General features: G+C 41.4%; 1 protein-coding gene and 2 long non-coding RNA genes across 10 annotated transcripts in view; 2 read left to right on the forward strand and 1 right to left on the reverse strand.

Moving 5' to 3' along the window:
* The window catches only part of LOC310709447, a 30,903-nt gene extending 27,249 nt beyond the window's left edge, over positions 1–3,654 (forward strand). For all 4 annotated transcript variants that reach the window (XR_014527512.1, XR_014527513.1, XR_014527514.1 and 1 more), the window contains exon 5: positions 755–3,654. This is a non-coding gene — a long non-coding RNA (uncharacterized lncRNA). The remainder of the gene's footprint in view (positions 1–754) is intronic.
* The window catches only part of LOC310709416 (zona pellucida sperm-binding protein 3 receptor-like), a 48,572-nt gene that overhangs the window by 5,928 nt on the left and 15,449 nt on the right, over positions 1–27,195 (reverse strand). For 4 of the 5 annotated variants that reach the window (XM_083509063.1, XM_083509061.1, XM_083509064.1 and 1 more), the window contains 6 exons: positions 22,060–22,086; positions 19,726–19,792; positions 12,590–16,302; positions 9,448–9,543; positions 3,921–4,086; positions 1,835–1,919 (listed from right to left, as the gene is read on the reverse strand). In XM_083509063.1, coding sequence (XP_083365189.1) covers positions 19,728–19,792; positions 22,060–22,086 — 92 coding nt within the window. In that variant the 3' untranslated portion in view covers positions 1,835–1,919; positions 3,921–4,086; positions 9,448–9,543; positions 12,590–16,302; positions 19,726–19,727. The remainder of the gene's footprint in view (positions 1–1,834; positions 1,920–3,920; positions 4,087–9,447; positions 9,544–12,589; positions 16,303–19,725; positions 19,793–22,059; positions 22,087–27,195) is intronic. The other variant, XM_083509062.1, reaches the window with a different exon arrangement.
* LOC310709446 lies at positions 5,910–9,239 on the forward strand. The gene is made up of 2 exons (XR_014527511.1): positions 5,910–8,095; positions 8,640–9,239. It is a non-coding gene; the product is annotated as an uncharacterized lncRNA (long non-coding RNA).

Genomic DNA, 27,195 nt, shown 5'->3' on the forward strand with positions numbered 1-27,195 from the left:
ATGCGAGGATAAGCAGCTTGTAGACTGCAGCCTAAATAAATTTAACTAAAATGACAGGGTAGATAACAGAAATAGCGTATTTTTCGCTCCATAAGACGCACCTGACCATAAGATGCACCTAGTTTTTAGAGGGGGAATGCAATAAAAAAATTATTTAAAGGGAGCGATGAGCAGAGCCTGTATGCATCCCAGACTCTGCTCAGCTCTCCCTTTCACGAGCCACGAGGAGCGTGTGTGTGGCGCTTGCAGGCTTTTCCCCAAGGAGGGAGAAGGGCAGCCTGTCACTGACAGGCTGCCTTTCTCTCTCTCCAGGGAAAAGCCCCCAAGAGCCACACACATGCTCTATGTGGCTCTTTAAAGGGGGCGCGGCTCTTGGGGGCTTTTCTGGGTGCAAAGCTCTGTCCCTTCCCCCACCTCCCACAAAAGCAGGGCACGGGGATGAAGGCTCCCCCATGCCCTGCGGAGGCTTCATGCCGCTAAGCCAGAAGCTAGAACAGCTGTGCAGCGCTCCCTCTAGCTGTTCTGGCTTTGGGATAGCTGCGCAGCCTGCCTTCGCTCCATAAGACACACACATATTTCCCCTTACTTTTTAGGAGGGAAAAAGTGCGTCTTATAGAGCAAAAAATATGGTACTCCATTAGAATGTGGAGAGTGGAAGGTGCTTCATCAGATGAAAAAGTAGGAGGAGCTGGTTACAAAACATTTAAATTCTTCACAACTTTTTAAGTTTTACTGTGTGTATTACTGTCACTAGGTGCCCTTCAAAGATTGACGTATGAGCCTGTGGTCAATTTATAAGAGACCATCAAGAAACTGATACAATCAAGAACAACAATGGGATCAACAGGAAGTTAACACTGGTAACAATGCTGAAACCTCTTTTTCAAATCGCCACATTACAGCTGGTTCAAAAGGGTCCCTTCATAATTCTGCATTGATTGAATGAAGTTAGCAACTTAAGTGATTTATCTGATACTCACCTAAAGTACTCCATGTGAATAAGCTGTAACCTGACATTCAAAGGGGAAATCTAAATATGTCTGTGTGCACAAAAGATACGGAAGAATGGCTATGCCTGACTTGTATGCAAAAAGCACAAAAGATGAGCTACATGCAGTGGCTGTGGCACCAGTCCAGGCAGCTCAGCTAGCCAAAATTTTATTGCGCCATGCCACTGCAGCTTCTAACAAGCCAGGCAGAACCACCCCTGGCTACCCCACTGAATCCTTCTCTCAGCCACAGGAAAGCATACCAAGTTGATTGCATGAGAAATAAATCACATGTCAGCTCTCCATTTGATAGTCGGCACTTTCACTTTGTTGCTGGTCCTATCTATAAGTAAAATGCATTTAGCCAAGCAAACTACTCCATGCCAAGGCTAGGTGAACTTAGACAGACTAGCAAAGGGAAGGCAATATCGCCACCATTTTCTAATGGTGTACTTTCCTGAGAAATACTGTTTGATGTGTTTACCCTCAAACCAGCTTCAGTCCAAAAGGAGAAGTCATGCCACGTTTGCTTTGTAGTTAAGGTGAGGTGTGTATATTGGAGACAACCAATGGGGCAGTTGCAGGAGTGGCAAAGCAAATAGGTAACACAACTTGAAATGCAGTGAGGAAATGACCTTGCTGTGTTTTAAGCTGCTAATGTGTAAGTAGCCCAAGTATCCTGCAGCCAAGCATAGTGAATGTTTGATGATGAAGCCTGCCTCATCTCAAATCCAGAACTAGCTACATCTAATTTTAATGCATCCATCATGGTAAAACCAGCTGTCTGTACTACAGAAGCTGGATCCAATGGGGTGATGCAGATGCTGGACAAAATAAGCCCATACCTGTAGAGTAGGAAGGTCAGGCCACTTCCCTCTGTGCTGATTGCACCTCAGCAAAAACTCCTATATAAAGCTGCTGACATGGCACCTGCAAGAAAAAAGTGTCAGTATAAAAATTAATGACTTGCTCTTTAAATGCAGATGCTTTGCAGCCCAATAAGGAAGTATTATAGTTAAGTATTGAACCGGTCTGTTTTACAAAAGAAAAGAGGTTGCTAGGGACCCACTTTGGTTTTAGATTTAAAAGGTAAAGGGACCCCTGACCATTAGGTCCAGTCGTGACCGACTCTGGGGTTGTGGCGGTCATCTTGCTTTATGGCCGAGGGAGCCGACGTTTGTCCGCAGACAGCTTCCGGGTCATGTGGCCAGCATGACTAAGCCGCTTCTGGCGAACCAGAACAGTGCACAGAAACGCCCACCTAGCAGTTCGGAAAGCACGTCAAAGTGCAAGTCGATAAATAGGTATTGCTCTGGCAGGAAGGTAAACCGTTTTAGATTTGGATTGCAGCTAAATAGCTACTCTGCCTGGGTAACAGGACTTCCACACAGGATGTCTTAGTCCCCTTATCTGGAAGAGATTTTATTGCAGCAAGACTGATTTTTGCTAGCTTTCAATCAAAACAAAATGCACAAAGGAAAAGCAACTGTAAATATAACTCTGTTATTCAATAATTATTATCATTTTTTACTAACTTCTAATGCAGGAACAGAACAAGCCAATTGTGGATGGTGAATGAACATTTCTGGCATTTGCAGCAGAGATATAAAAAGAATAAAATAAATAGTGCATGAGAAATGAAATTCAAGAAGAAAAGTAATATTTCAATAGACTGAGAAGGAATACACAGAGATGAGAGGTGTCTAAGATCATGGAGACACATAAACATAAATAAAGGAAACTTAATTTTGTAAAGAAGAGAGAGAGACTATGCAAGCAAAGGAGAAAGACGGTCCAAATGAGAGGAAAGAAGAAGTAACCTGAAGAACTCAAGATAGCCATTAATGGCTGGACCAAAGAAATTGGGAAACCAAATAAAATCCCAGTAATCATAAAAAAACTAAATACATTTTTAGGGATTCAGCATAGTTGTAAATATTGTTAAGGAAGTATTGTTTCATTTTTACTATTATTATGCAGTGCAGTCAGTATACATAGCATTTTAAAGAGTAACAACAAGAAAGGATCCTGGCTCAGGGACTTACAACGTAAAATTAAACAGTAGGAGCAACAGGAAAAATAGTGACGTCAAGAAAGAACAGAAACGATAAAAGTGAATGAGTGAAGAGATTACTAAAGCAAGGCATGACCTACACGATCAACTCCACAAGATCCAGGAATAAGAATGGGGGGGTAGTGTAAGATGCTGTGGATTTACATGCAGGGCAGTTACTGTAAAATGAGGACAGAAAGCAAACTAAAAAATGATCATAAGTTAGATTTTACATAAGAATGAACAACCTCAGGCAGCTTTGAAAGGAATTTAAGAGAAATAGAAAGATGGGATCCAAACATTATTTTTTAAAACAGAAGAAATGATAGCTGCTTAAGGACCAATCCAAAAGATTAAAACGATGGTTTAAGAGGAATAAACAGGAGGTGATATATTTATTTTATGTATTTATAGGCTGCCTTTTAGAATTGCCTCTTGAGGCATCCCAAAATGTTAAAAACAATCTATGATGTTGAAAGAAACCAAGGCAGGAGAGGGTGACGAGGATGGGTTGTGAATTCAGGAGAACTGAAAACACAAAGTAGGTTGAAAATAAGTAGAAGAAACAAAAGAAGAAATAAAGTGGTGACAAAACACAACAGTAATGAACAATGAATCCTTGAAGTTTCATCAACAAGCTATATACTAGTGTGTGGTTGGGTGCTGGTGGCTCACTCCAGGAGAGAGCAAGAGGGCCAAAGGACTGCTGCCAGACACGCTGGTGCAAAACAAAAATATTGGGGGTCCACCAACCTTTATGGCAGGTGCCAGGAAGGTTCAGGATCTAAACATCTGTATTAATTGGAGCATACAATGAAGATTACAAAAACTGCGGGAGAACAGCAGTTTAGCAAGAAATAAAGACAATGGGTGGATACCTGTTCCCTCATTGGTTTCTCTGAGTGCCCTGGTTTCTATCTGTCCTTCACAAGCTGTTCTTTCCCAGGGTCAAAGGATAAAGGGAGAGCCCCAAGGGACAGCATGTTCTCAGGCCCTCGATGCTCTCTGCAAGTCTTGTACCTGGTTCTCTCAAGTCTCCTGACCCTGTAAAATGAGAACAGAATATGATAGGGCCGTTAATGGGGGAGGAAAGCCTCAACCCTTTCTGCTTGAAGCTGCATCATTTCTTGCCTCTTGGGCTTCAGTGGCTAGCACTATGTTATAAGAGGAGGAGGCGGGCCAGTCACACCCAACAAAACTGGCTTCCTGAAGTAGCATGGCAAGGTGTAAGAATTTCCGCCCTGACCGGCAGAGTAATTTGCCACTTTTGGAGTAATTAAGAACATTTGTATCAAGAAGATACAGAGAATGGTGAAGAGAAGAATAAGCAAAATAATCAATATGAGAATTAAAAGGTCTAAGAATAAGAGAGGGGAAGGAATTAGCTATGAGCCAAAGAACAAGAGTAATGCAGAGAATAGAATATGGAAAGATATGAGTACCACAAACTTTGAAATTCATAAAGAAATGAGAAGCGGGGGGAGGGGGGAGAGAATATGAAACTGGTAAGGAAAAAAAGGAACTACAAGCACCACCATGCTCTGTAACATGAAATGAGTGGGAAAAGGGCAAGCAAATTAACTAAAGAGTGGTAGAAGTAACTAAAATGAAGAGTTACCTGTCTCAGTAAGGGCAAACAATGACAGAAACTAGGATTAAAACTGAAAAATAATTGTTTCATTTACTGCTGAACGGCAGTTAAAGCCAAAATATGCCAGCGAGTGTCATTGGACAGAAATAGTATTAGGAAACGAGACTGAGCAGGGACTAAGATTAGGTAAAATATCACCAGCAAAAAAAAGTAAGAACACCCCTCATAAAAAAACTGCAAAAAATAAGTATCAGTAGATATGACAAAGGGTATAACCAGTGAAAGGATCACAAGACATTTGGTACAGTAGGGGAAGAGGGTGGAGGAAATCAAGTGTTCCAAAAACGGGGGAATTACTTGGGACTTTCCTTGCCTCTCCTCAAAAGGGGTAGTAATGAGGACTTAATTGTGATGTAGCTTACTTGCTCCATTGACTTCAGTGGGTTGTACGTGATTAGCTAAAATGGCCAGACTGTTAAGTTAATAAGATAAGGTTTAATGCAAGTAAGAAACATAGCCATCCATTAACATTAAACTATGTAAAATAACAGATCTTCTTTGCTTACTATATAAATAAGTCAAGAAGAAAATGAAAACTTTTTCTTGCTTTCAAAAGCTAGCATATTTACCTTATAAAATATTCTGGATTCTTCAGGTTTTATGCATAATAGAATGTTGGCATACATTTATGTTCATATTTTCAGCATTTGTTTTATTACAATGAAAGTAGTGCACATGCTAAACCAAAAAATAGGCATTTCCTTCTAGGAAACTTGAAGAGCAACTTTCTTTATAGTGCTTGGATTCTGAAGATGGTACCAGCACAAGGGTGTGTCTTCCTCTGGAAGCTGGTTTCACATGGTGGCTTAGATTTTCCCATCTTTGTATCTAGCACCATTTGAAATCAGTGTTCTAGGAGCAAGAATTACAGCACTGGATCCAGAGAAGAACAGGAAACAAGAGCACAGTAGTCACCAGATTTAATTTGGTAACATTCACATGTCTTTCTCTGTGTCTCAGTAAGAGATCATGTTTAAAGATGTAGCTTACATTATGCCTAGAGTACAAGAAAATGCATTGTAGTACAGAATTGATGCCATTCTACTGCTTGCATGCAGCAGTGAAAGCTGCAAATGGAGAGCCCACGGCACTTAGTGAGACATGCAAAGAAATTGGGCTTGGGGGAAGCAGTCTATGGTGGAACTTCCTATGAAGGGGGTTGGGATCCAGAGACACCTGGTCAACCCTTTTCCACCCCATCAAAAGCAGTACTTCTGGCTAGCTGTCAGATTGCTGCATTACAGTTATACACCATACAATATGGCTAACTTTTTGCCATTTCTCTGTTGAATCTACATTGGTCCGTGCTATTCAGGACCACTGCCACTTCTCTAATCTAGAAAGGATTCTGTTAATTTACATTATTTTATTTGCATTAATTTCACCATCTTTCATTTTCCTGCCATAGTTATTTGAATTCCATCAGCTTTCACACTAAAAACACTGTTGCATGCAACTTCAATGGTTATTCCATAAAAATATAAAAGTGAGGAAATTTTGAATATAACATCCTTCTTTTTGCTTCAAATTAGTGCATGCTTAAGTACCAATAGTAATGTGGGAATTTTATATTTTACTTTTGGCTATTTGAATGTTGATGGTGATAAGTCATATAATTAGGAACAGAACATTTATTGAGCAGTAATACTATAAACATATTTTTTAGGCCAGCTTCTTCCAAACTCTTTCAAAGTAAATACCTAGTATTGCATTGACTAATACGACCATTGTTCAAAGTTTCATAGGCTATGATCTGAACAACTTGCAAGTACTCTTAACAGCCAATATGGAACTGGAAAAAACATCTCTTACACAGGCTGACCGATTTCTCTTGGTGTTCAGAGTCTTAGTTTTTGTCTAGCACCATTTGAAATCGGTTATGATGTAGGGGGAAAAGCAACTGCAATGCATATGCAGAGTGTGGTTTAAAGATGCTCTCAGCTGAAAAAGCTCTATGAAGAGATGCCTTTGAAACAATGATATGACTATTGGTTTTGTGTGTCTTGTGTGGGCAGATATTGCAGTAACTATCTGTAAGTTCCATTGCAATAGATATCTGTGAGCTTCACTGTCTAAATCCTCTAGCTGGAGTAGTTGGAGATGATAGCACTGTTATTCTGGCTGTAAACTTCAAAGTGTTCTGCTAATCCAGCCCTATTAGTAGAACTGTAAAAAATGTTAATACGCAAACATTGGGGCTAGATTATTCCTTGAGGCTTATTATTATTTCCACCTTGTTTTGACTACCTCGTTTCATGCACCCCCTCCCTTCAATATCATTTCCATTATTATATGCATAATAAATATATATTTAATGCTGGACAAGCCAGTTTCACTCACAGATTGGATAGACTTTGAAGAAAATGGCTTGAGGCAGGTAATACCATATTGGCCCGCAAATATGCCACACGCTTCCTAGCTGGTTGGCCTGACATGCTCCCCCCCCCCCAAGCAGCTGGGGAGCGTGTGCCACCAACCAACTGGGAGGTGGGCACGCCGCTCCACCCACTGCCAAACATCTAGGGAGTGTGCGCTGTCAGCTACCTGGGAGGCGGGCGAGCCACTCCCCCCACCCCTACCGCCAAGCAACTAGGCAGCGTATGGTAAAAAGTTGTGAATATAAGCCGCACTTTTAACTGCTCAGGGTCTGAAATTGGAAAAACGTGTGGCTTATATTCAGGCCAATACGGTACATGATGGTGGACTAGACATGTCACTGACCATTCTTGCAAGAGAATTAAAAAAAAAAAACCATGACAAACAAATACTTTTTTGGGGGGGGGAGACAACATGGGAATACAAAAGTTTTGAATGAATGTTGTCCAAATTCTTAGCAGTAAAAAATAGTATGGAAAGGTCCTGTGTAAAACCAAAATAGCACCAGCATTTTGAATCATGCACTACTGCTGACGGGCAGCAGACACAAAGTTAAGGCTGCTCACTCAGCCAAATCATTTTTTATATTTCATTTGGTAATATTTATAAGGAACAGAATTGAAAATAAAACAACTATAATGCCCTAAAGAGGCCTATCAAACCTCCACTTTGTGGAATGTCAGTTAACCTTTTTATTTACCCAGGCTTTTCCTGTTTAACTTTACTGCTGTATTTTTAACTCTTCTTTTTGTTACACTTTCGTTGAGTTGTTGGTTTTTACTGAAAATTGCCCTATGTTATAATAGAAAACATTTACAAACAAAGTATTTGTTTGCTTACTTTAATCTGCTGCAGACAGAGGCTTAATGTCACCTCAATGTTCCCATTGCTCAAAGTTCCCACAGCACTCCCCCACCCACCCACCCACCCAGCTACGTCATAGAAAAAAATAAGCTTGTGTTGTCCTGTCCAGAGCTGGACTTGTGGTTGGTTTGTCTCTAAACAAATCATGAGCAATAAGCTCCCGTATTTTTCGCCCTATAGGACACACTTTTCCCCCTCCAAAAATGAAGGGGAAATCTGGGTGCATCCTATGGAGCGAATGCAGGCTTTCGCTGAAGCTTGGAGAGGCTTCAGGAAGACATCCGCAGCCTAGGCAGCCCTGCGGGATCCGCAGCCCTGCGGATAGCAGCCTGCCGCCTGGCGCAAGGGGCGCCCTGAAGCAGAGTGCCCCTCATGCTGGACAGACATCCGCAGCATGGGGAGTCCTGCAGGAGTTCCCCGCAGGGCTCCCCACGCTGCGGATAGCAGCCTGCCGCCCAGCGCGCGGGGCGCCCTGAAGCAGAGCACCCCGCGCGCCGGGCAGACATCGGCCAGCCCCACAAGCTCGGGGGACAGCAGGGAGGCGCAGCACCGCCATCCCACTGTTCCTTGACCTGGTTCGGCTTCCCCGACCTGGTTTTGGGGGGGAAATAAAGGAAAAAAAATTTTCCTTTATTTCCCCCCCCCCAAAAAAAACTAGGTGCGTCCTATGGGACGGAGCATCCTATGGGACGAAAAATACGGTAAGAACAAACCCTGGTAACTGTTTAGAGCTAAACAAACGCAATGCAGACCCCGGCTCATCTGCTGTAACGACAGGAGCATGGGGACTTTTGAGTAGCATGTACCAGCACTCTACAGCTTTACATTAAACCATACTCTTTTTAACTATGGTTTAAAATGTAATGTGCAGACTGAGCCAGAGAGACCTTTGTACAAGAAAGACATTTGGTCTGATGTAATATGGTAATTTTTGAGGTGTTTTAAAATAGAAAAAAACTTAAGAGGTTTCTTCCTCTCTCTTTTCACAACAATGAAGCAGTATATACATGTTGTTAAGCAAATAAAAAAATTAATTTGTAAATTCTGCTATGTGCAGAAAATGCAAAATGAAATCAGCAGAAATGTTTAAACCTGTGATATAAACTAACACTATATGGCACTGCTGTTTTACTTTTGTAAAAATGTGTGCTTTGTATGTAGTTTACAAATCATTCAGTTTTGCAACACCATCCATTCCCCAAACTCCATTTTATTTTTCTTTGTATTTTTTTCTGGAATGTAAAATCACATTGAGAATGATGGTGCCTATTAAAGTAAATGAATTCTATTGCAAAATAATACAAAACTGAATTTGTTGTCTCATTCCAATCTGTGTGCACATTTCCAAAGTTTCTAAGGAGATGCAAACATAAATACACTTCCTTTTTTCTTTTTTGCAATAGCTGCTGGGGGGAGGGATACAATTTTAATCTGAAAAACAGATTAGTGCTATCAGAACTGAATCCAAGGCCCACTTCCCCAAAAATGCTATTTGTGTTTTCAGAAGCTTACACCTGTGGTTCTGCAGCCTTCTTTGGTATCGTCCTCAGTTCATTATTAAATAGGATGAGAAACCTGATAACAGCACCTCTCCAGTCAGAACTGTTAACCTGAAATGTAGTCTTTGGGGAAATGAATTCTAGAATTTTGTTGGAATATGCAGTATTTTCACTAAAATTTGTTTATAACTAGCCATGACAACAGGCAAACAGCTTTTTTCTAGTTATGCAGCATGATGTACTTTAAAAACTGGTTCTCAGTCTCAGCATGTATCTCTGAGTTGCAATGGCAGGTGTTCTACTCGGTGGAAATTGGGAACCAGACAAAAAAAGGGGAAGTGTTGGTCTTACCAGTAAGGAGTTCCTTTTCTACAGTGGTAAGGGTTGTCTGGATTTCTCTTCCCACTTCAGAAAACAGGACTTGCGCAAATCAGATATCTGCCATGCCCTGACTGGGAGAGAGCACCCTCCCTCAGTGCTGGGACATAGTTACGGGTCTACAGAGTATAGGTCCCTTGCTGTGTAGCTTACTTAGAAAAGTGTCCAACAGAAAAAACATGGAAAGTAGAGAACAAAATAACATCCTCCAGAACAGAAGAAATGGACAAACCTACCCAAGTCCATTTTCAATCCATTCTCACCTGGCAGGTAAGCCACCCTCCTATCACTGACTATGCCCTGTCTGGGGGGGAAAGAGCAGCATTTCCTTGACTCCTGATAGTCCAGGGTCCAAGCTGTTCTTCCTACTCTACCTAACAAAAGTCAGGCAAATTTGAAGGTGTGGTTAGTGGATTATTTCCATGATTTCAGAATAGTGTTGAACTGCTCTTGTCTATTTCTAATCTAAGATCTCAACACTCTTGGGGTGTCTAAGAAAATCTAAGAAACTCATGAACACAAGAATTTGCATTTCATAGAAGAAAAATAAGATGCTTAGAACTCCCCCCCTTTAAAAAAAAGGCTAAACACATACAGTCTTGGGGAAAAGAAAGCACCCCCTCTTTGGATTCTGTGGTTTTACATAATGGCATAATAACAATCAGCTCCTTAGCAGGTTCTTAAACTTAGGTAAATACAATCTCAGATGAACAACCTGACATATTACACCATGTCATGATTTATTTAACAGAAATAAAGCTGTTCCCATGACTGTACACTACCCTTGCAACAGAGAAAACCCCCAGTAAATTTCCCCCCTAAAAAAGGAGCTTACTCCCTTCATCTAAACAACAAAAGCATGTATATTAGTAACTTCATTTTATTTTTAAATTTAATTGGATGCTGGGGGCATGGGGAGTTGGTTTAACAGGTGTTACACTGGGATCCCAGCTATCATTTGAAGAGCAAGATGTGGTCTTGAAGCCAAATAAGATCTGAATGATGAACTGCTGTTCCTTGCTACTGAATGGCTCTTTTGGTTGCAGTTACAGATAGGTAGCCGTGTTGGTCTGCCATAGTCAAAATAAAAAAATTCCTTCCTGTAGCACCTTAAAGACCAACTAAGTTAGTTCTTGGTATAAGCTTATACCAAGAACTAACTTAGTTGGTCTTTAAGGTGCTACAGGAAGGAATTTTTTTCTTTTGGTTGGTTTCTGCATGGCTCCACCTGACTTGATTTTAGGCCTGAAATCCAAGCCCTCTTTCCCCAATTCAAGGCTGCTATTACTACTACTACCACCACCACCACCAGATGTACTACCCACCATTCATCAGAAGGTCTGAGCACAGGTTACAACAAATTAAAAACAGCTGAAACAGATTATAATCACAAGAACAGGAAGGGCCTGAAAACACACAATGTCAAAGGCCAGAAATCTAGTGAGGAAGCCAGACCCACGAGGGGTGTGGAATTCCACAACTTGGAGGCTGCCACAAAGAATGCCCTCTCCCAGGCCACCACCCCTGAACTTTTGAGAGTGATCTGTGTTCTCTCAAATCTCATATTCAAAGCACTCTGGCTAGATTTTGAGGGGCCTAGATCAGTACAGTACAGTGGTACCTTGCAAGACAAATGCCTCGCAAGATGAAAAATGCGCAAGACGAAAGAGTTTTCTGTTTTTTGAGTCGTTCCGCAAGACAAATTTCCCTATGGGCTTGCTTCGCAAGGCGAAACGTCTTGCGAGTTCTTGCGAGTTTGTTTCCTTTTTCTTAAAGCCGCTAAGCTGTTAATAGCCGCTAATAGCCGTGCTTCGCAAGACAAAAAAACCGCAAGATGAAGAGACTCGCGGAACGGATTAATTTCGTCTTGCGAGGCACCACTGTACAGCCAAGGGCTGTTGACACAATTCAACTTCACTTAAATTTGCACAGCAATTCTGCCTCACACTATTTAACGCAAAATGGTAAATGGAAGCAACAGCTGCAAGGAGGTGGGATGAAAACATACCAAAATGCATGAGATATTGCATATTACTCCACTTGGCATACTACATACTTGTGTTTACCCTGCAAACAGATGTGCAGAGGAAACTTTGGATTTTCTTCTTGCGTTTTTTGTTTTTGTTTTTTTTAGGTGTTTTAATAGAATTCTTGCTGTTAGAAGGTAAGAGTTGGAATACTGAAAGCTGCTGAAAAGCAGAAACAGAGAAACCCAGGACTATTTTCTTGCAGTGATTTAGCAGAGGCATTTTCCACCCTCTCTTCGAAACAAGCAAAGACAGTTCATACGGAAAGGTCTTAATGTGAGAAAAATCTGCAAATGCTTCCTTCAGTAGATTTTGCGGCTGAGTCTTGAGTGTGTTTCACAACAACCCTGCCATGTAGGTGGCAAGTACTGTTATTCCTAACTAGCAAAAGGGGGTCAGAGAGACCAGTTCTACTCAAAGGGAGACCCACTCAAATTAATTTAGAAGGTGACCCACAATAATCTTATTGTTTAAAATTCCTACTGCAGGAATATATGTGTTATGTACTGAGTATATTTCAATATGCTTTCAGCTGCTTCGTATTTTAGTTGAAAGGCACCTTGAGTCCCGCCAGGGAAAAAGGCGAGAAATAAATAACTAAATAAATAAATCTACTACTACTACTAACGGCAGCCATGTACTGCAATCTAGCATTATTGTCCTTACAATGTAGGGAGATCCGTGATGCAATCCAGTGTTTCACAACCAGCATGGGGCGGGGAGAGGATGACAGAAAATGGCTTGCAACAGACCTGTAACCGGCAGAATGCAGGAACCCTTCAGTCCAGCCACTCGAAGCTCTCATCCCAAGGAAAGGCGAGAAGAGAAGAACCTGACGACGCCCCACCGCTCCTCCTGGCGGCAGCTGAGGGACGCAGAGACGGGAAACGTCAGCACGTTCCGACACAGAGATAATAAAACAGAGTGGACTTCACTGCCTTGATAAGGCATTTCCGGGTTCACGCGGAGCCGTGATTTTTAAACTTCAGAATCCAAGATTCTACTGTGACAGTGGCAGGGCAATAAAATAGAGTAGACCCAACAGATGCAAGAGGAGGGGAACAGGCCAGAGATTTAATTTTCTTCCATTTGCATTGCAGATGGACTTTACTGCACTGAATAGACAAGCAATAGTGTTATTTAAAAAAATAAACAGATTTTTCACATCAGCATTGGTTTACTAATGAGCTCAGATATGAACATAAGGTAGACATCAAAATAATCACAGTTCAACTCTCCCGACCCGACCCGACCCTTCTTACTGCACCTCCACAAACAAAGCAATTTTGTGTTTTCTGCTTCTTTTACTATTGTCCTTTCCTCCAAATTTCTTCCTCCAATAACTTTTGAAAGAGGGATCAAGGCTTGGATTAGCAGAGACCCCCCCCCACCCCACCCAGAATAAAAATAATACCTAAAACCTGAAAGCGAGAAACATGCACACATAGTTTTTCCTCTGTGTTTTCAGCAATTCACCAATGGGGTAGGGGATGGAGGCCACAGTGGTTCTACTTACTAGAGTTGTCGATCTGCTAAAACCATGTTTAAAGATGCAAGATGCATTTTCATGATGAGAATCTAATACACACTGACTGGGCTTTCAAAATGCTTTTGATAAAGTTCCTTATCGAAGACGAGAGTACACCAAAAAACAGAAGTAAAATTAAAAAGGTACTCATGCATAGAGATCTGTCTGTTCACTGGAAAGGCTCCAAAGCCCAACTGGACCTACAAAGGAAGGCCACCTGTTGCCCATATCCCCCAAACATCACTGACAGATGTAAATCGTTAGAATTAGCCAACATATTCAAATTCAAATGGTAGCAATAGACCCTGCTTCACTATTATACATGCCATATGCATGTTGCTGTTTCACTTTGGAAGCCTTTTTAGCTGAAGAGTAGGTAAAAATGCTTACTACTAATACTAATAATTAAAATTTGCAGTCGAATATTGATATAGCTGGAAAGTAGAAATGGATTAAAGTGGGATAGATCAATTTGTAGAACATGAGACTCTTAATCTCAGGGTCTGGGTTTGAGCCTCACAATGGGCAAAAAGATTCCTGCATCGCAGGGGGTTGGACTAGATGACCCTCGAGGACCCAACTTTCCAATTCTAAGATTCTATGATTCAACTGAGCTTGATCTCTATGGGTTGGAGATTAAAATGATGTTTTATGGATAGTAGCTTTCACTGCATGTAGCTGACCACTAGATAGCAGCAAAGAATTATCCAGAAGCCTTTATTTTGGCATCTGGGGAGTCTTTTTGAATGCAATGTTTCTTTGGTTTATTTTTCCGACTCTACTGGATGTTCAGTAGACAGGGTTTTAATCCTTCACTGCCTTCTGATTCCAATAATTACCCTTCCTATCCTGATCAAATAATTATTCTTTCCCACATATCCACAAATTTATTTTCCTTATAGCTTCAAATCCTTGTCTACCAACATGTTTGTACATGTGCTATTACTCTCCAAAATTTAAATTGACTACACATGGTAATCTCTGGGTATAATGGGTCCCTGCCACGTGTAGGGTTATGTAAAGAAAGTTTTGATTTTAGCCTTGTGACAGTGTTTCAGTGGACAGTTTTTTATATGACTGCACCTTATAGAATCATAGAATTGTAGAATAAGTTGCAGCTTATTAGGAGGGATGGGAGTGGGCCTTTTGCTCCTCTGCAAATCAGCTATAAATTAAACGAAAAATCTAATAACTAGCAAAGACTACAGACCAAAGGACAGTACTGTAATATGAAAATGTGATTATATATATATATATAAAATTTATTAAATTTATTAGTCACTTGTCACCCAAAAGTCTCCAAGTGACTTAAAGTAAAGAGCTCAATTAGGGTGCGGTGAAAGAAAGCAAAAATGAAAACATTTAAAAGTAACAGGAGCAAATCAACATATGCCCTTGAAGTTTTTAGCAATTTATACTTTCTCAACGAGAAGCATATTATATGTCAGACAGTTATTCCTAATGGTTTAAATAACAGTATTTACGCAATAAGATTAGTTTTACAGAGTCTGCTTCTACTTAGGATTTTTAAAAATACAGGTATTCATGTTATTTAAAAACCATATGGCACAAATGTGGCATTGTTCCTTTAAGGGAGCAGGTGAAGGCTGCCCCAGTTAATATACAGATGAGATCTGGGGGGAGTGTATCATATCTTTGGGCCAGTGGGGTTATAATAGCATTCCAGACATTTTGTGTGTAAATGTTTTGAAATTTTAATGTCATATAATATGCCTCAGCATAATTCAGCAGAGAATTATGTAGTAGGGAGTAATTTCCTTTAAAGGAAAATGGGTTAAGTTGGAAGAATTAATGCAGGCAACTATCCTGGAAAGAGTAGTGCACTTTGTTCTAGGTGGAATCCGATGAAGTTTTCTTCTAAAGGAATTAGAATTAACTTTCATCTGTAGGAGATTGAAAATGACATCGTTGAAGCTGAGGATTTACTGGTGATCTGTGGTATGTATTGTTGGTTTTTTGTATATGGCTGAAAACTTACGTTAGTATATTAGGATTTCATTTGTGGTGCAGACTACTCTTGCAAGATTCTCACACAGTATCATTTTAGTCAAGGACTAGTAACTGCCTAAAAAGGTACAGGGACACACACTATCTACACACCATTTATAAATCAGAGATTTAACATATCACATTGATACATATGCATGATATTTCCTACAATCTAAAATCTTTGATTCACAAAAGTACAAAATTATCTTCAACTATTTATACAATTCAGATTTAAAGCAGTGGTCAGTATAAACCAAGTGCATCTTAAACATGAAGTCTTACCCCAGAATGGCTTTTGTGAACTTCTAAAATCCAGAGATTTTGAAAAAAGCAGCCGAGTGTTGTTCTGGAAAACCATCATGGATAGTAATGACATTCTGCTGTTTACAACAGAAGGATTACTACTGTATTTTGATATATTTGATTGTAAGAGGTTTTTAATTAATTCAAGGTAACCTTTTCATGACAACGGAGACTGACAGCGAAGAAGTCTCAAAGTGGATACAGCCCTGGTTTGGTTTCTTCTGCTCTATAGAATTTAATGGTGTGTTCAACATCTTTATGCTATACATTTCTCTAACAGCAGAAGACAGTGACAGTGCAGTTGAGCATATACATGCTGTAATGACATGATTGCATGGGGTAAGTTGCAATGACTAGACATTAAGGAGAAGAAAGAATAAAAGTCAGAACAGATGTGGCATTTTCAGAGATAACCTGGATTTCTTTTAACATTTAGTTCCATCCTTAGAGGCTGTTGGGGAATGCAGCAGTTTGTTCATATAGAATTCCACAAGGTGCTGCCACAGCAGCATTTGTCATTACACAAGTCACTTTTCCAAAGAGGTATGAAGATTCAGGAGAGCTTAAGCATCTTTGGTATTCTAGTATACTTGGTGTATCATCTTAGCAGTTGTTTTAGAATAGCTAGAGTAAATGAAAAAAGAAAATAAGATTTTAAGCTTCGTATAGCTCCTACAATTAACTGCAAGTCCTATACTTTAGCTTGAGGAAAGTAACAACAAAACAGTACACTTTTAAGGACGAGTAAAATAATTTTGCCACATTAGTACTATTTTTGTCAAAAGTTCTACTTTTGCATTTTTTCCAGAGCAACTGAGTTAGTAACTTAGAGCATGATTCAACCTACAAGCCCTGCTAGAACAAGGATAGTTCAGTTGGTTAGAGCATCGTGCTGATAACGCCATGGTTGTAGGAGCAAGGGGCTGAACTAGATTATCCTCAGGGTCCTTTACAACCCTACAGTTCTATGATAATGACACTGGGCAAGCTCCTGACTCTTAGGTATCCTATTTCTCAGGGATGTTATGTTACTGTTAATTTATATGCCGCCTTTCAGCCAAAAGACATACCCCGGGGAACTGTTGCAAGGCTAACACTCTCTCAGATTCCTGGAGTAACCTCAAAACTTCTAACTCTGAGAACTCGAGTAAAGACACAGAATACAGTTATACCTCTGTTTATGTATCCCTCCGGATACGTAAACTTCAGGTTGTGAACACGGCAAACCCGGAAGTGTATACTTCCAGGTTTCGCTGCACGAGCATGCACACAAGCACTGAATCGCGCTGCATGCATGTACAGAAGGGCACCTCTGGTTACGAACTTTTCGGGATATGGCCAGGCCTCCGGAATGGATCCTGTCTGTAACCAGAGGTATCACTGTATAACTTTGTACTGTGAAAGATTCTATAGAAACAGCAGAATAGATATTCCAGTATCTAATTGTGGGATGTAATCCATTGGTACAGTTAAGTGCAACATTCCTTATTTCCCTAGAGTAGGCACAGGCAGGGGGACATCCAGTCAGTGTAACTTCCTGTTCCACTGATCTGGAGCATCCTCCCCCTGCATGTGACCTGGACATGGCGCTGGCTGAGTCACGCAGCCATTTCCTCAGTCCTTTCTTGCTCTCTTGCTTGCTGATCTTTTGCTGCCATGCTGCTCTCCGGCAGCTATTTTGTTATCTTAATGTAATTTTGCACTTGAATTCAATCTCCATATGAGACAAACTCAGACTTTCTTGTGTGACTATTAAGTAAAGCCTGCCTTTCAGGGATCAAATCATGAACTGAAATGTGAGTAAACTTTTTGTTACTTTACTCAGAAAGACTCTTGAGTCTTTATTCTTGTAAAAGGGATTAAAGGGGACACCAGGAAATAATCTTAACTAAGGGATTCAAACAAATCTGCAAACTAGCTTCCAGCTATATTGAGGGGAAATTGCTCTGCTACATCACTCACTAGTGTGAGTGAAGAAGGATAATACTTATTCAATATATCCTTTCCTACTATCCTTAACATTCCCACACTAACTACCATATTTTTCACTCTATAAGACACACCAGACCATAAGACGCACCTAGTTTTGGGAGGAGGAAAACAAGGAAAAAATATTCTGAATCCCAGAAGCCAGAACAGCAAGAGGGATTGCTGCGCAGTGAAAGCAGCGATCCCTCTTGCTGTTCTGGCTTCTGGGATAGCTGAGCAGCCTGCATTCGCTCCATAAGACGCACACACATTTCCCCTTACTTTTTAGGAGGGAAAAAGTGAGTCTTATAGAGCAAAAAATGCGGTACCTCATAGGGCTGTTGAGGGGATAAAATGGAGAGAGGGGAAACCATGTACTGCACCATGAACTACTTGAATGAAAGGTGGAATATAAATGAAATAAATAAATGAATAAAGCTAACCAACAACATAAACTGTGATAGTTCTACCTGCAGGTGCATGTAATTAAACCATGGTTATAGTGTCCAGTTTTTAAGAAAAAAAGCTTGGGATGAAACAATTTAGAGCAGACATGGGGAGAGGTGCTTAACTCTTACCAGTTCTGCTGCTTTCCTACCTCAAATCCCTGCCTCTACCCCATAGAGAGTTCAGATTCCAGTTTTTATTTAGGGCAGAGAAGTAGTAGGAAGGGTTCAGCATCTCCTTTTTTTCTTTATATTGCCCCATTCCAAAATATTTTAAAACAGTTGTTAGATTTAATTACATGCTTCACATGCAAATGCTTAGTTCAGCCCAGAGTCTTCCATTTAAGTATTAGTATTATAGGAATTTAATTTTAAATGTATTTATTTAATTTTATTTATATATGATAATGATTTTCACATTCATAACTATACATACATTTTAAGGTCAAATAAACACTCTGAAATAGAGGCTTGCAGAACTCTCAAAATAATGCTTACTATATTATAAATGTAACCCAAATAGGTGGGCTGGAGGGAGGCTATAGGCTTGTTTGATAACATTTTTATCATGCAATTAGATCTACTGCATGTGTTTATGCTGAATAACTAGAATAAAGCCTTGTTTTAACAAACAATGGGTTAAATGTTAAAGTTTAAAAACACTTGTTTCAGCATTATATATTTTTTGTTGTTTCTTGAATCTGTAGCTTTCCCTGGCATTTAATATTGTGGGGGCTAAAATATCAAGGGCCCACAAGCTTAATACAGTGGTACCTTGGGTTACAAACACCTCGAGTTACAAACACTTCATGTTACAGATTCCACTAACCCGGAAGCAGTACCTCAGGTTAAGAACTTTGCCCCAGGATGAGAACAGAAATCATGTGCTGGCAGCGTGGCGGCAGCAGGAGGCCCCATTAGCTAAAGTAGTAATTCAGGTTAAGAATGGTTTCAGGTTAAGAACGGACCTCCGGAATGAATTAAGTTCGTAACCACTGTACAGTGGTACCTCAGATTACATATGCTTCAGGTTACATATGCTTCAGGTTACAGACTCCACTAACCCAGAAATAGTGCTTCAGGTTAAGAACTTTGCTTCAGGATAAGAACAGAAACCGTGCTCCGGCGGCGCGGCGGCAGCAGGAGGCCCCATTAGCTAAAGTGGTGCTTCAGGTTAAGAACAGTTTCAGGTTAAGAACGGACCTCCGGAACAAATTTAGTACTTAACCCGGGGTACCACTGTATAGGAAAATTAAAAAGACCCTGGGAAAGTAAGCGTGTATGCTCCTCAGATTTCATCAGTTAAATCACCTAAAGGATTATTCAGTCATCAACTAACTGAAGTGATTGAATCACCAAGCTCTTATGTGCACAGGAGTGGAGTGCCTTACTTTTTTTCATTAGCAGTGCCTTATGCTACTTTGGAGGACCTGCACCCCATTTAGGTGTGGGCTTTCTGGGAGCTATAAGGCTTTATCCCCAAAAGAAAGCGCTTAAAAGCCACTGAATGCAGACACACTTTCTCAGATAAGAGATCTGGTCCCCCAGGCCCCCTTTTCTGTCTACATAATGTATGTGGTGGTCCTTAGAGGTGCAAAGAAGAAAGGAGAGTAAGAGGTTGGTAAAGTCTTACCTTTATCCAGAACACAAGGCCGCGTAAACCGATTGGGCTGGCAGCCATAAGAAAATAAGCAAACATGCTTTAAAAAAACAAAAACAAAAAAACAGGAAAAAGTCACCTTAAGAACCCATTCACTGGTTTTCTTTGAGATAGTAAAGAACAGAATGCACATGGTGATTTCACCACATTTATTTTCAAATATGCAGAACCATTTGAAATAGCTGCTTTGCCATGATTTCCAGAGATACTACTTCATAGACAATATTGTGTGAATTCCCCATAATTTTGTAACCATATGGTAAAAACAATAAAACTTCCTTGTATCGTTTCTTCTGGGTGGAAAAAATACAGCAAAGGAATTAAAAACAAGAATGAATATTCTGTACAACAATAAAGCTCCTGAACAAACATAATATTGTAGTTTGCTTCAAGAAATGATTGGAAAACCATCCATGAGGCAATACAACTGAGACTATTATTCAAATTTTGGAAAGAGGCAATGTTGATTCTAATAATTGAATCAGGGAAACATTGCCCACACCCTGAGTTTTACAAACGAGTTCTGCTTCTTAAAGAAGAATTTATTATAATACAGTTTCATGTGTTAACTCAGATTAGGCAGAATTTATTCAAAGTAGGAAAATATCAGCCAATAGTGACATAATGTCATCAATCCAGCAAATACAATCTAGACAATAGTGTACATCTATTTCATTTTGTAGAAAAGGCAATCAACCCCAGGGTGGTCCTTAATAACAGTTTTACTAAATTTCTGTTCTGAAGGCCAGTTCAAAGGGATGCTCATGAAATATCCATCAGGCCAAGTGAGTGTTTCACATATGCCTTCCAAATTGCCTTTTCTTGTCACAGTGGATTAGAAAAGAGTCCCCTATTCATTGCCTCACTTCTATATTGGAGTCTGGAACTTGAGACCCCAGGGCCAAGCGTGACCCTTGAGGCCTTATCTGCCAGGCCACAGCCCCACATTCTAGTGCCATTGCCTGCTTGAAATGATACCTCTGTCTTTGCTGGATGGTGAGATATACTTGTAAGAAATCACTGTTTTTTTGCATGACTGGATTGTGGAACATTTGAACAGGTGTCTGAAAGCAGTTTTGGGGGGGGGAGCACAGCAGATAAACTGAAGATTAAGACAGGATTGAGATTCTGTGAGTGTCTATTGTTTTGAAAAGGGGTATTCAACTGGATCTGGAGATATTTAAACTCATTCTGAAAGTCCAAATTTGTAACTTGGGGGTCCTCCTAGACTTAGTGTTATTTATGGAAGCATAGGGAACAGAAGTGCCTAAGAGTATGTTTCATCAATTTTGACTGATGTGCCAGCAACATTTGAACCCAACCCATTGGACCTATTTGCTTCTGAGCCCAAATAAAGTGTGTGTTTTGACTTTTACAACACTAAATGTTTTGTGGTCGACTCACTTATCGGACTGCCTATGCCAGGCATGGGAAACCTCCAGCATGTGGACCAATCTTGGTCTATCAGGTCTGATTTGGTTTGTGAGGCCATTCCCCCCAAACCACACCCACTTGTTAATCAACTGTTTGTTGCAGAGGTAGGATTCAGTCCTACTGGGCACTATTTTGCAAGTCATTTCCCTGTGAGGAAAATACTAGTAATGCATACTCATCCCCTCCCCACCAGCCTGCAGGTCAACTTTGACAGGTAATTGGAAGCAGCCACCTGTCAAAGTTAGCCCACGGAGTGGGAGGAAATGAAGATCTTTCCCACTGAGCCACAAGCTTTCTCCACCTTGAACATCTATTGACAGTTACAGAAGCCCTATTTGAATGCTCACCAGCGGAGTCAGGTAGGTTGGTGGGCAGAACACAGAGAATTTATGACAGTGGGCCCAAGGATACAAAACTCTCTACCATGGGAGATGCAGGCTTTGAAAACATTTCTGATGCAGACCATTTGGTTATGATTTTATTGCGTTATTCTAATGGCCATGGTTTGGATTTTATGCTGAATTGACAGATTAAATTAAACCAGTTTTATGGCAGAACTTTACTGGAATGATGGAACCTCCATCACACCTTCACCTCAAGTTCATTTCTACTACACCCCATATTGCTGCCTTAGCAACCATTTGCTCTTTTCCTCATCAGGGAAAAAAATGCCAGTGCCTGTTTGCATTTGTTCCTCTAGACAAAGTAAACAGTAGTTGAAATGTGAAAGTTAAAAATGCTTAACATCTGTTGAATAGTGCTCAGCTTTCCTATTGTAAAAGTGTGTAGACTCTGCAAAACTCTGGTCCTTGCTTAAGAAATTTGAAAATGCATTTTCAGGTATTTCTTATTCAGTTTCAATAAATTACATACCAGCTATAAGCAGTATGAAGACAAAACCTAGAAGAGAGGGGAAATGATTCTGATAAGTGAGCTTATCACAAAACTTTAATACTAATTAAAAGAAATGCTCATTCGCACTGGCAGTCACATCAGAAATAAATTTTAGCTGAAGCACTGCCAATGACTATTAATTTCACACTACAGCTGGTGGACGTATTTCAGGGCCAGAGTAGATGTGATGCTAAATGTGTCACGTTATTGGGTATTGTTCTTAAAAAGGAGGCATGGGGGTATTTTTTTGTCCACTTGTGTGGGGTGTAACCCTTTCCCCCTCTGGTACTGTCCTGATGAAAATTACTAGCTCAGTTATTAGCCCCAAGAGGAAAGCACCAAGTGGCACCAATTACATGGTTTGAAAGGTATCTATTCCACCTTTTAAAGCATTGTAAAAATATTTCTGTAAGTCAAAACAATGTACAATCACTATAAGAACATTTCAATAGTATTAACAGCAAAGGATAAAAGCAGAACCAGGAGATTACAACTATCTTAGTTACCAGTGAAGGCCAGGAGAATTAAATGTGTTTAATTCGCACTTGAAGTCTATCAGGGATGCCACTCATATTTCAGGAGGGAATTTCAGAGATGGGGTGTTGCTACAGAGAAACTCTAAGTGGTGGGGCAAGAGGACTCCAAAGATGCAACCTATATTCAGGTTTGTATTGGAGGAGGCTGTCTTTCAGATATTTTAGTCTCAAAACACTTTAGAGCTATAAAGGTAAAACCAGCACCATAAGTTGAGTACGGAAACAAATCTGAAATCATTGCAACCGATGTAAAACCAGCATACTATGGTCTAAAACAGTGTTTCCCAACCGGTGTTCCGCGGCACACTACTGTGCCGTGAGACATTGGCTGGTGTGCCGTGGGAGGGAGGCGGGCGAGGCGGGCGGTGAGAGGCGGCGGCGGCGGGGATCCGCGTCGAGCCGGGGGCGGCTCCACGGTGGTGGTGCCGAGCGGCGGGGCAGCGCGTGCAAAAGGGAGGAGCGCGAGACAGTGGAGGAGGAGGAGGCCGGCATGTCCGGGCAGCAGCAGCAACAACAGCAGCAGCAACTCCCGGCGACGGCTCCTCAAGCCCCGCCGCCGCCCCCTCCTCCGCCCGCTATCGCCGCCACCACCACAACAGCCGCCGCCGCCTCAGTTGCCGCCGTCCCTCAGTCCCTCGCTCTGCTGCCTCCTCCCACCCCCAAAGCTTGGAGGTTCCCCGGCAAGGGGGAGGGAAAAAACTTTCACTTTCGTGCGTCCCTCCCGGCGTGACGCTGCGCGCTGACGTCACGGGGCGGGGCTTTAATGGTGGTGTGCCGCAAGATTTTTTTCAGTAAACAGGTGTGCCGTTGCCCAAAAAAGTTTGGGAAACACTGGTCTAAAAGCACATACCTGCCAACTATGTTTTGCAGCAGCTGCAGTTTCCGAAAACTTTTCAAGGGCAGCCCTACACCTGTAACTGACCATGGCCAGAGCTATCTTTTCCAGGAAGGTAAGTAACTAGTACACCAGGCAAAACTATGTCACAACCCTGGAGCTGGATTCCTTGTCTTCAGTGGATGAGGGCAAGAACTCTGAAGCAGAAGGGGAAATCCTAGAAGCACTTCCATCAGATACGTCTGTTGTGCCAGTGCCGCTCCAATTTGAGGATACAGTGTTGCCATCTTCAGACTCTAAGGACTCCATCACAGAGGCCCCAGTTGAGAGTGGTGCTTTAATTGAAAAGGCACCTTCCAGTGAGACAGGGCTAGCAATGGGGCTGCTGCTGCTGCTGCTATATATGTCTTAGTCTCTGTTTGATGGTTGCTGAAATAACACTTTCTCCTCCTTGAGCAAGGTGGGTGGTGAGATCACATCTTACTCAAGTAAAGGAACAACTGGGAACTGACTTTAAGTACCTGCCTCAAAACTGACATCACATACAATGTAAAGTGTGAGATGGGTGGACATATTTTCTTATTGCCGGGGGGGGGGGAGGGTAATGCTGCTGCAGACCAAATTTGGAACCCTGGTGGACCAAGTTTGGCCAGCAAGCTAAAGGCTCTCCACCTTGGTCCAATTCATTACTCCAAAGATCTACATGGTCACCTCAGTCCTTAATATCCAAAAAGAACCCAGGATCCAGTGAACAGGTGGTAAGTCTCAAGCCTCCAAGAAGCTTCTCTACATCTTAAGGTTGGAATACATGACTAGATATCATTTCAAATCCAGCCATCCTTCTTATCAAACTCTGACATCCAAGTAGAATCATAGAATCACAGAGTTGGAAGAGACCACAAGGACCATCAAGTCCAACCCCCTGCCAAGCAGGAAACACCATCAGAGCACTCCTGACATATGGTTGTCAAGCCTCTGCTTAAAGACCTCCAAAGGAGGAGACTCCACCACACGCCTTGGCAGCAAATTCCACTGTCGAACAGCTCTTACTGTCAGGAAGTTCTTCCTAATGTTTAGGTGGAATCTTCTTTCTTGTAGTTTGGATCCATTGCTCCGTGTCTGCTTCTCTGGAGCAGCAGAAAACAACCTTTCTCCCTCCTCTATGTGACATCCTTTTATATATTTGAACATGGCTATCATATCACCCCTTAACCTCCTCTTCTCCAGGCTAAACATGCCCAGCTCCCTTAGCCGTTCCTCATAAGGCATCGTTTCCAGGCCTTTGACCATTTTGGTTGCCCTCCTCTGGACACGTTCCAGTTTGTCAGTGTCCTTCTTGAATTGTGGTGCCCAGAACTGGACACAGTACTCCAGGTGACGTCTGACCAGAGCAGAATACAGTGGCACTATTACTTCCCTTGATCTAGATGCTATACTCCTATTGATGCAGCCCAGAATTGCATTGGCTTTTTTAGCTGCCGCGTCACACTGTTGGCTCATGTCAAGTTTGTGGTCAACCAAGACTCCTAGATCCTTTCACATGTACTGCTCTCAAGCCAGGTGTCACCCATCTTGTATTTGTGCCTCTCATTTTTTTTGCCCAAGTGCAATACTTTACATTTCTCCCTGTTAAAATTCATCTTGTTTGTTTTTGCCCAGTTCTCTAATCTGTCAAGGTCGTTTTGAAGTGTGATCCTGTCCTCTGGGGTGTTAGCCACCCCTCCCAGTTTGGTGTCATCTGCAAATTTGATCAGGATGCCCTTACGTCCATCATCCATGTCGTTGATAAAGATGTTGAATAAGACTGGGCCCAAGACAGAACCCTGTGGCACCCCACTAGTCACTCTTCTCCAGGATGAAGAGGAACCATTGATGAGCACCCTTTGGGTTCGGTCAGTCAGCCAGTTACAAATCCACTGAGTGGTAGCATAGTCAAGACCGCATTTTACCAGCTTCTTTACAAGAATATCATGGGGCACCTTGTCAAATGCCTTGCTGAAATCAAGGTAGGCTACATCCACTGCATTCCCTTCATCTACCAAGCTTGTAATTCTGTCAAAAAACGAGATCAGGTTAGTCTGACATGACTTATTTTTCAGAAATCCATGCTGACTATTGGTGATCACAGCATTCCTTTCTAAGTGCTCACAGACTGTTTGCATAATGATCTGCTCCAGAATCTTCCCTGGTATGGATGTCAGACTGACTGGGCGGTAATTATTTGGGTCCTCTCTTTTCCCCTTTTTGAAAATAGGGACAACATTTGCCCTCCTCCAGTCTGCCGGGACTTCGCCTGTTCTCCAGGAATTCTCAAAGATGACTGCCAGTGGTTCTGAGATCACATCTGCCAGTTCTTTTAATACTCTTGGATGCAGTTCATCTGGCCCTGGAGACTTGAATACATCTAAACTAGCCAAGTATTCTTGTACTATCTCCTTAGTTATTCTGGGCTGTGTTTCCTTTGCTGAATCATTTGCTCCAAATTCTTCAGGTCGGGCATTGTTTTCTTTATCGGAGAAGACTGAGGCAAAGAAGGCATTGAGGAGTTCAGCCCTTTCTGTGTCCCCTGTTTGCATTTCACCATCTTCTCCTCTGAGTGACCCCACTGTTTCTTTGTTCTTCCTTTTGCTACGAACATACCCATAAAAGCATTTTTTGTTGCTTTTACCCTCTCTAGCAAGCCTGAGTTCATTCTGTGCTTTAGCTTTTCTGACTTTGTGTCTACACGTGCTGGCTATTTGTTTGAATTCCTCTTTGGTGGTTTCCCCCCTTTTCCATTTTTTGTACACATCCTTTTTTAATCTTAACTCAGTTAAAAGTTCTTTAGATAGCCACCCTGGTTTCTTTAGGCACCTTCCATGTTTCCGTCTCATTGGTATTGCCTGACGTTGTGCTTTTATTATCTCCCTCTTAACAAACTCCCAGCCACCATGAACTCCCTTTCCTTTTAGTATTACTGTCCATGGGATCTCACCCAGCACTTCCCTAAGTTTTATGAAGTCGGCTTTCTTAAAGTCAAGAAATTGAGTCCTAGTATGCTTGGCTGCTCCTTTCCACTGTATAGTAAACTTCAGAAGAGCATGATCACTCGCGCCCAATGATCCTTCCACTTCTACCCCACTAACCAGGTCATCAACATTGGTTAGGACCAGATCTAAAATGGCTGTTCCTCTTGTTGCTTCTCCCATTTTCTGGACAATGAAGTTGTCTGCAAGGCCAGTGAGGAATCTGTTTGACCTTATGCTCTTGGCTGAGTTTGACATCCAACAAATATCCGGGTAATTGAAGTCCCCCATTACTACTATCTCCCTTCCTTTTGCATGCTTGGCTATCTGTTCCAGGAAGGCATCATCTATGTCCTCCGTTTGGCTTGGGGATCTATAAACTCCCACAATGAGGTCTCTATTATTCTTCTCTCCCTTAATTTTGACCCAAATGCTCTCACTTTGGCTTTGAGGTTCTAAATCTTGGATCTCTTCACAGGTATACACATCCCTGACATATAACGCCACTCCTCCTCCTTTCTTGTCTGGTCTGTTTCTCTGAAATAGATTGTATCCCCCCATTATTACATTCCAATCGTGGGACTTATCCCACCAGGTTTCAGTGATGCCTATTATGTCATATTTAGTTTGCTGTACCAAGAGCTCAAGCTCATCTTGTTTATTTCCCATGCTTTGCGCATTAGTGTACAGATATTGAAGTCCATTAATCATTCCCCCGTGTCTCTTATTTAAGGATTTT

This window comes from Podarcis liolepis (assembly GCF_965112155.1).
Source record: "Podarcis liolepis genome assembly, chromosome: 6".
Lineage (NCBI taxonomy): Eukaryota > Metazoa > Chordata > Lepidosauria > Squamata > Lacertidae > Podarcis > Podarcis liolepis.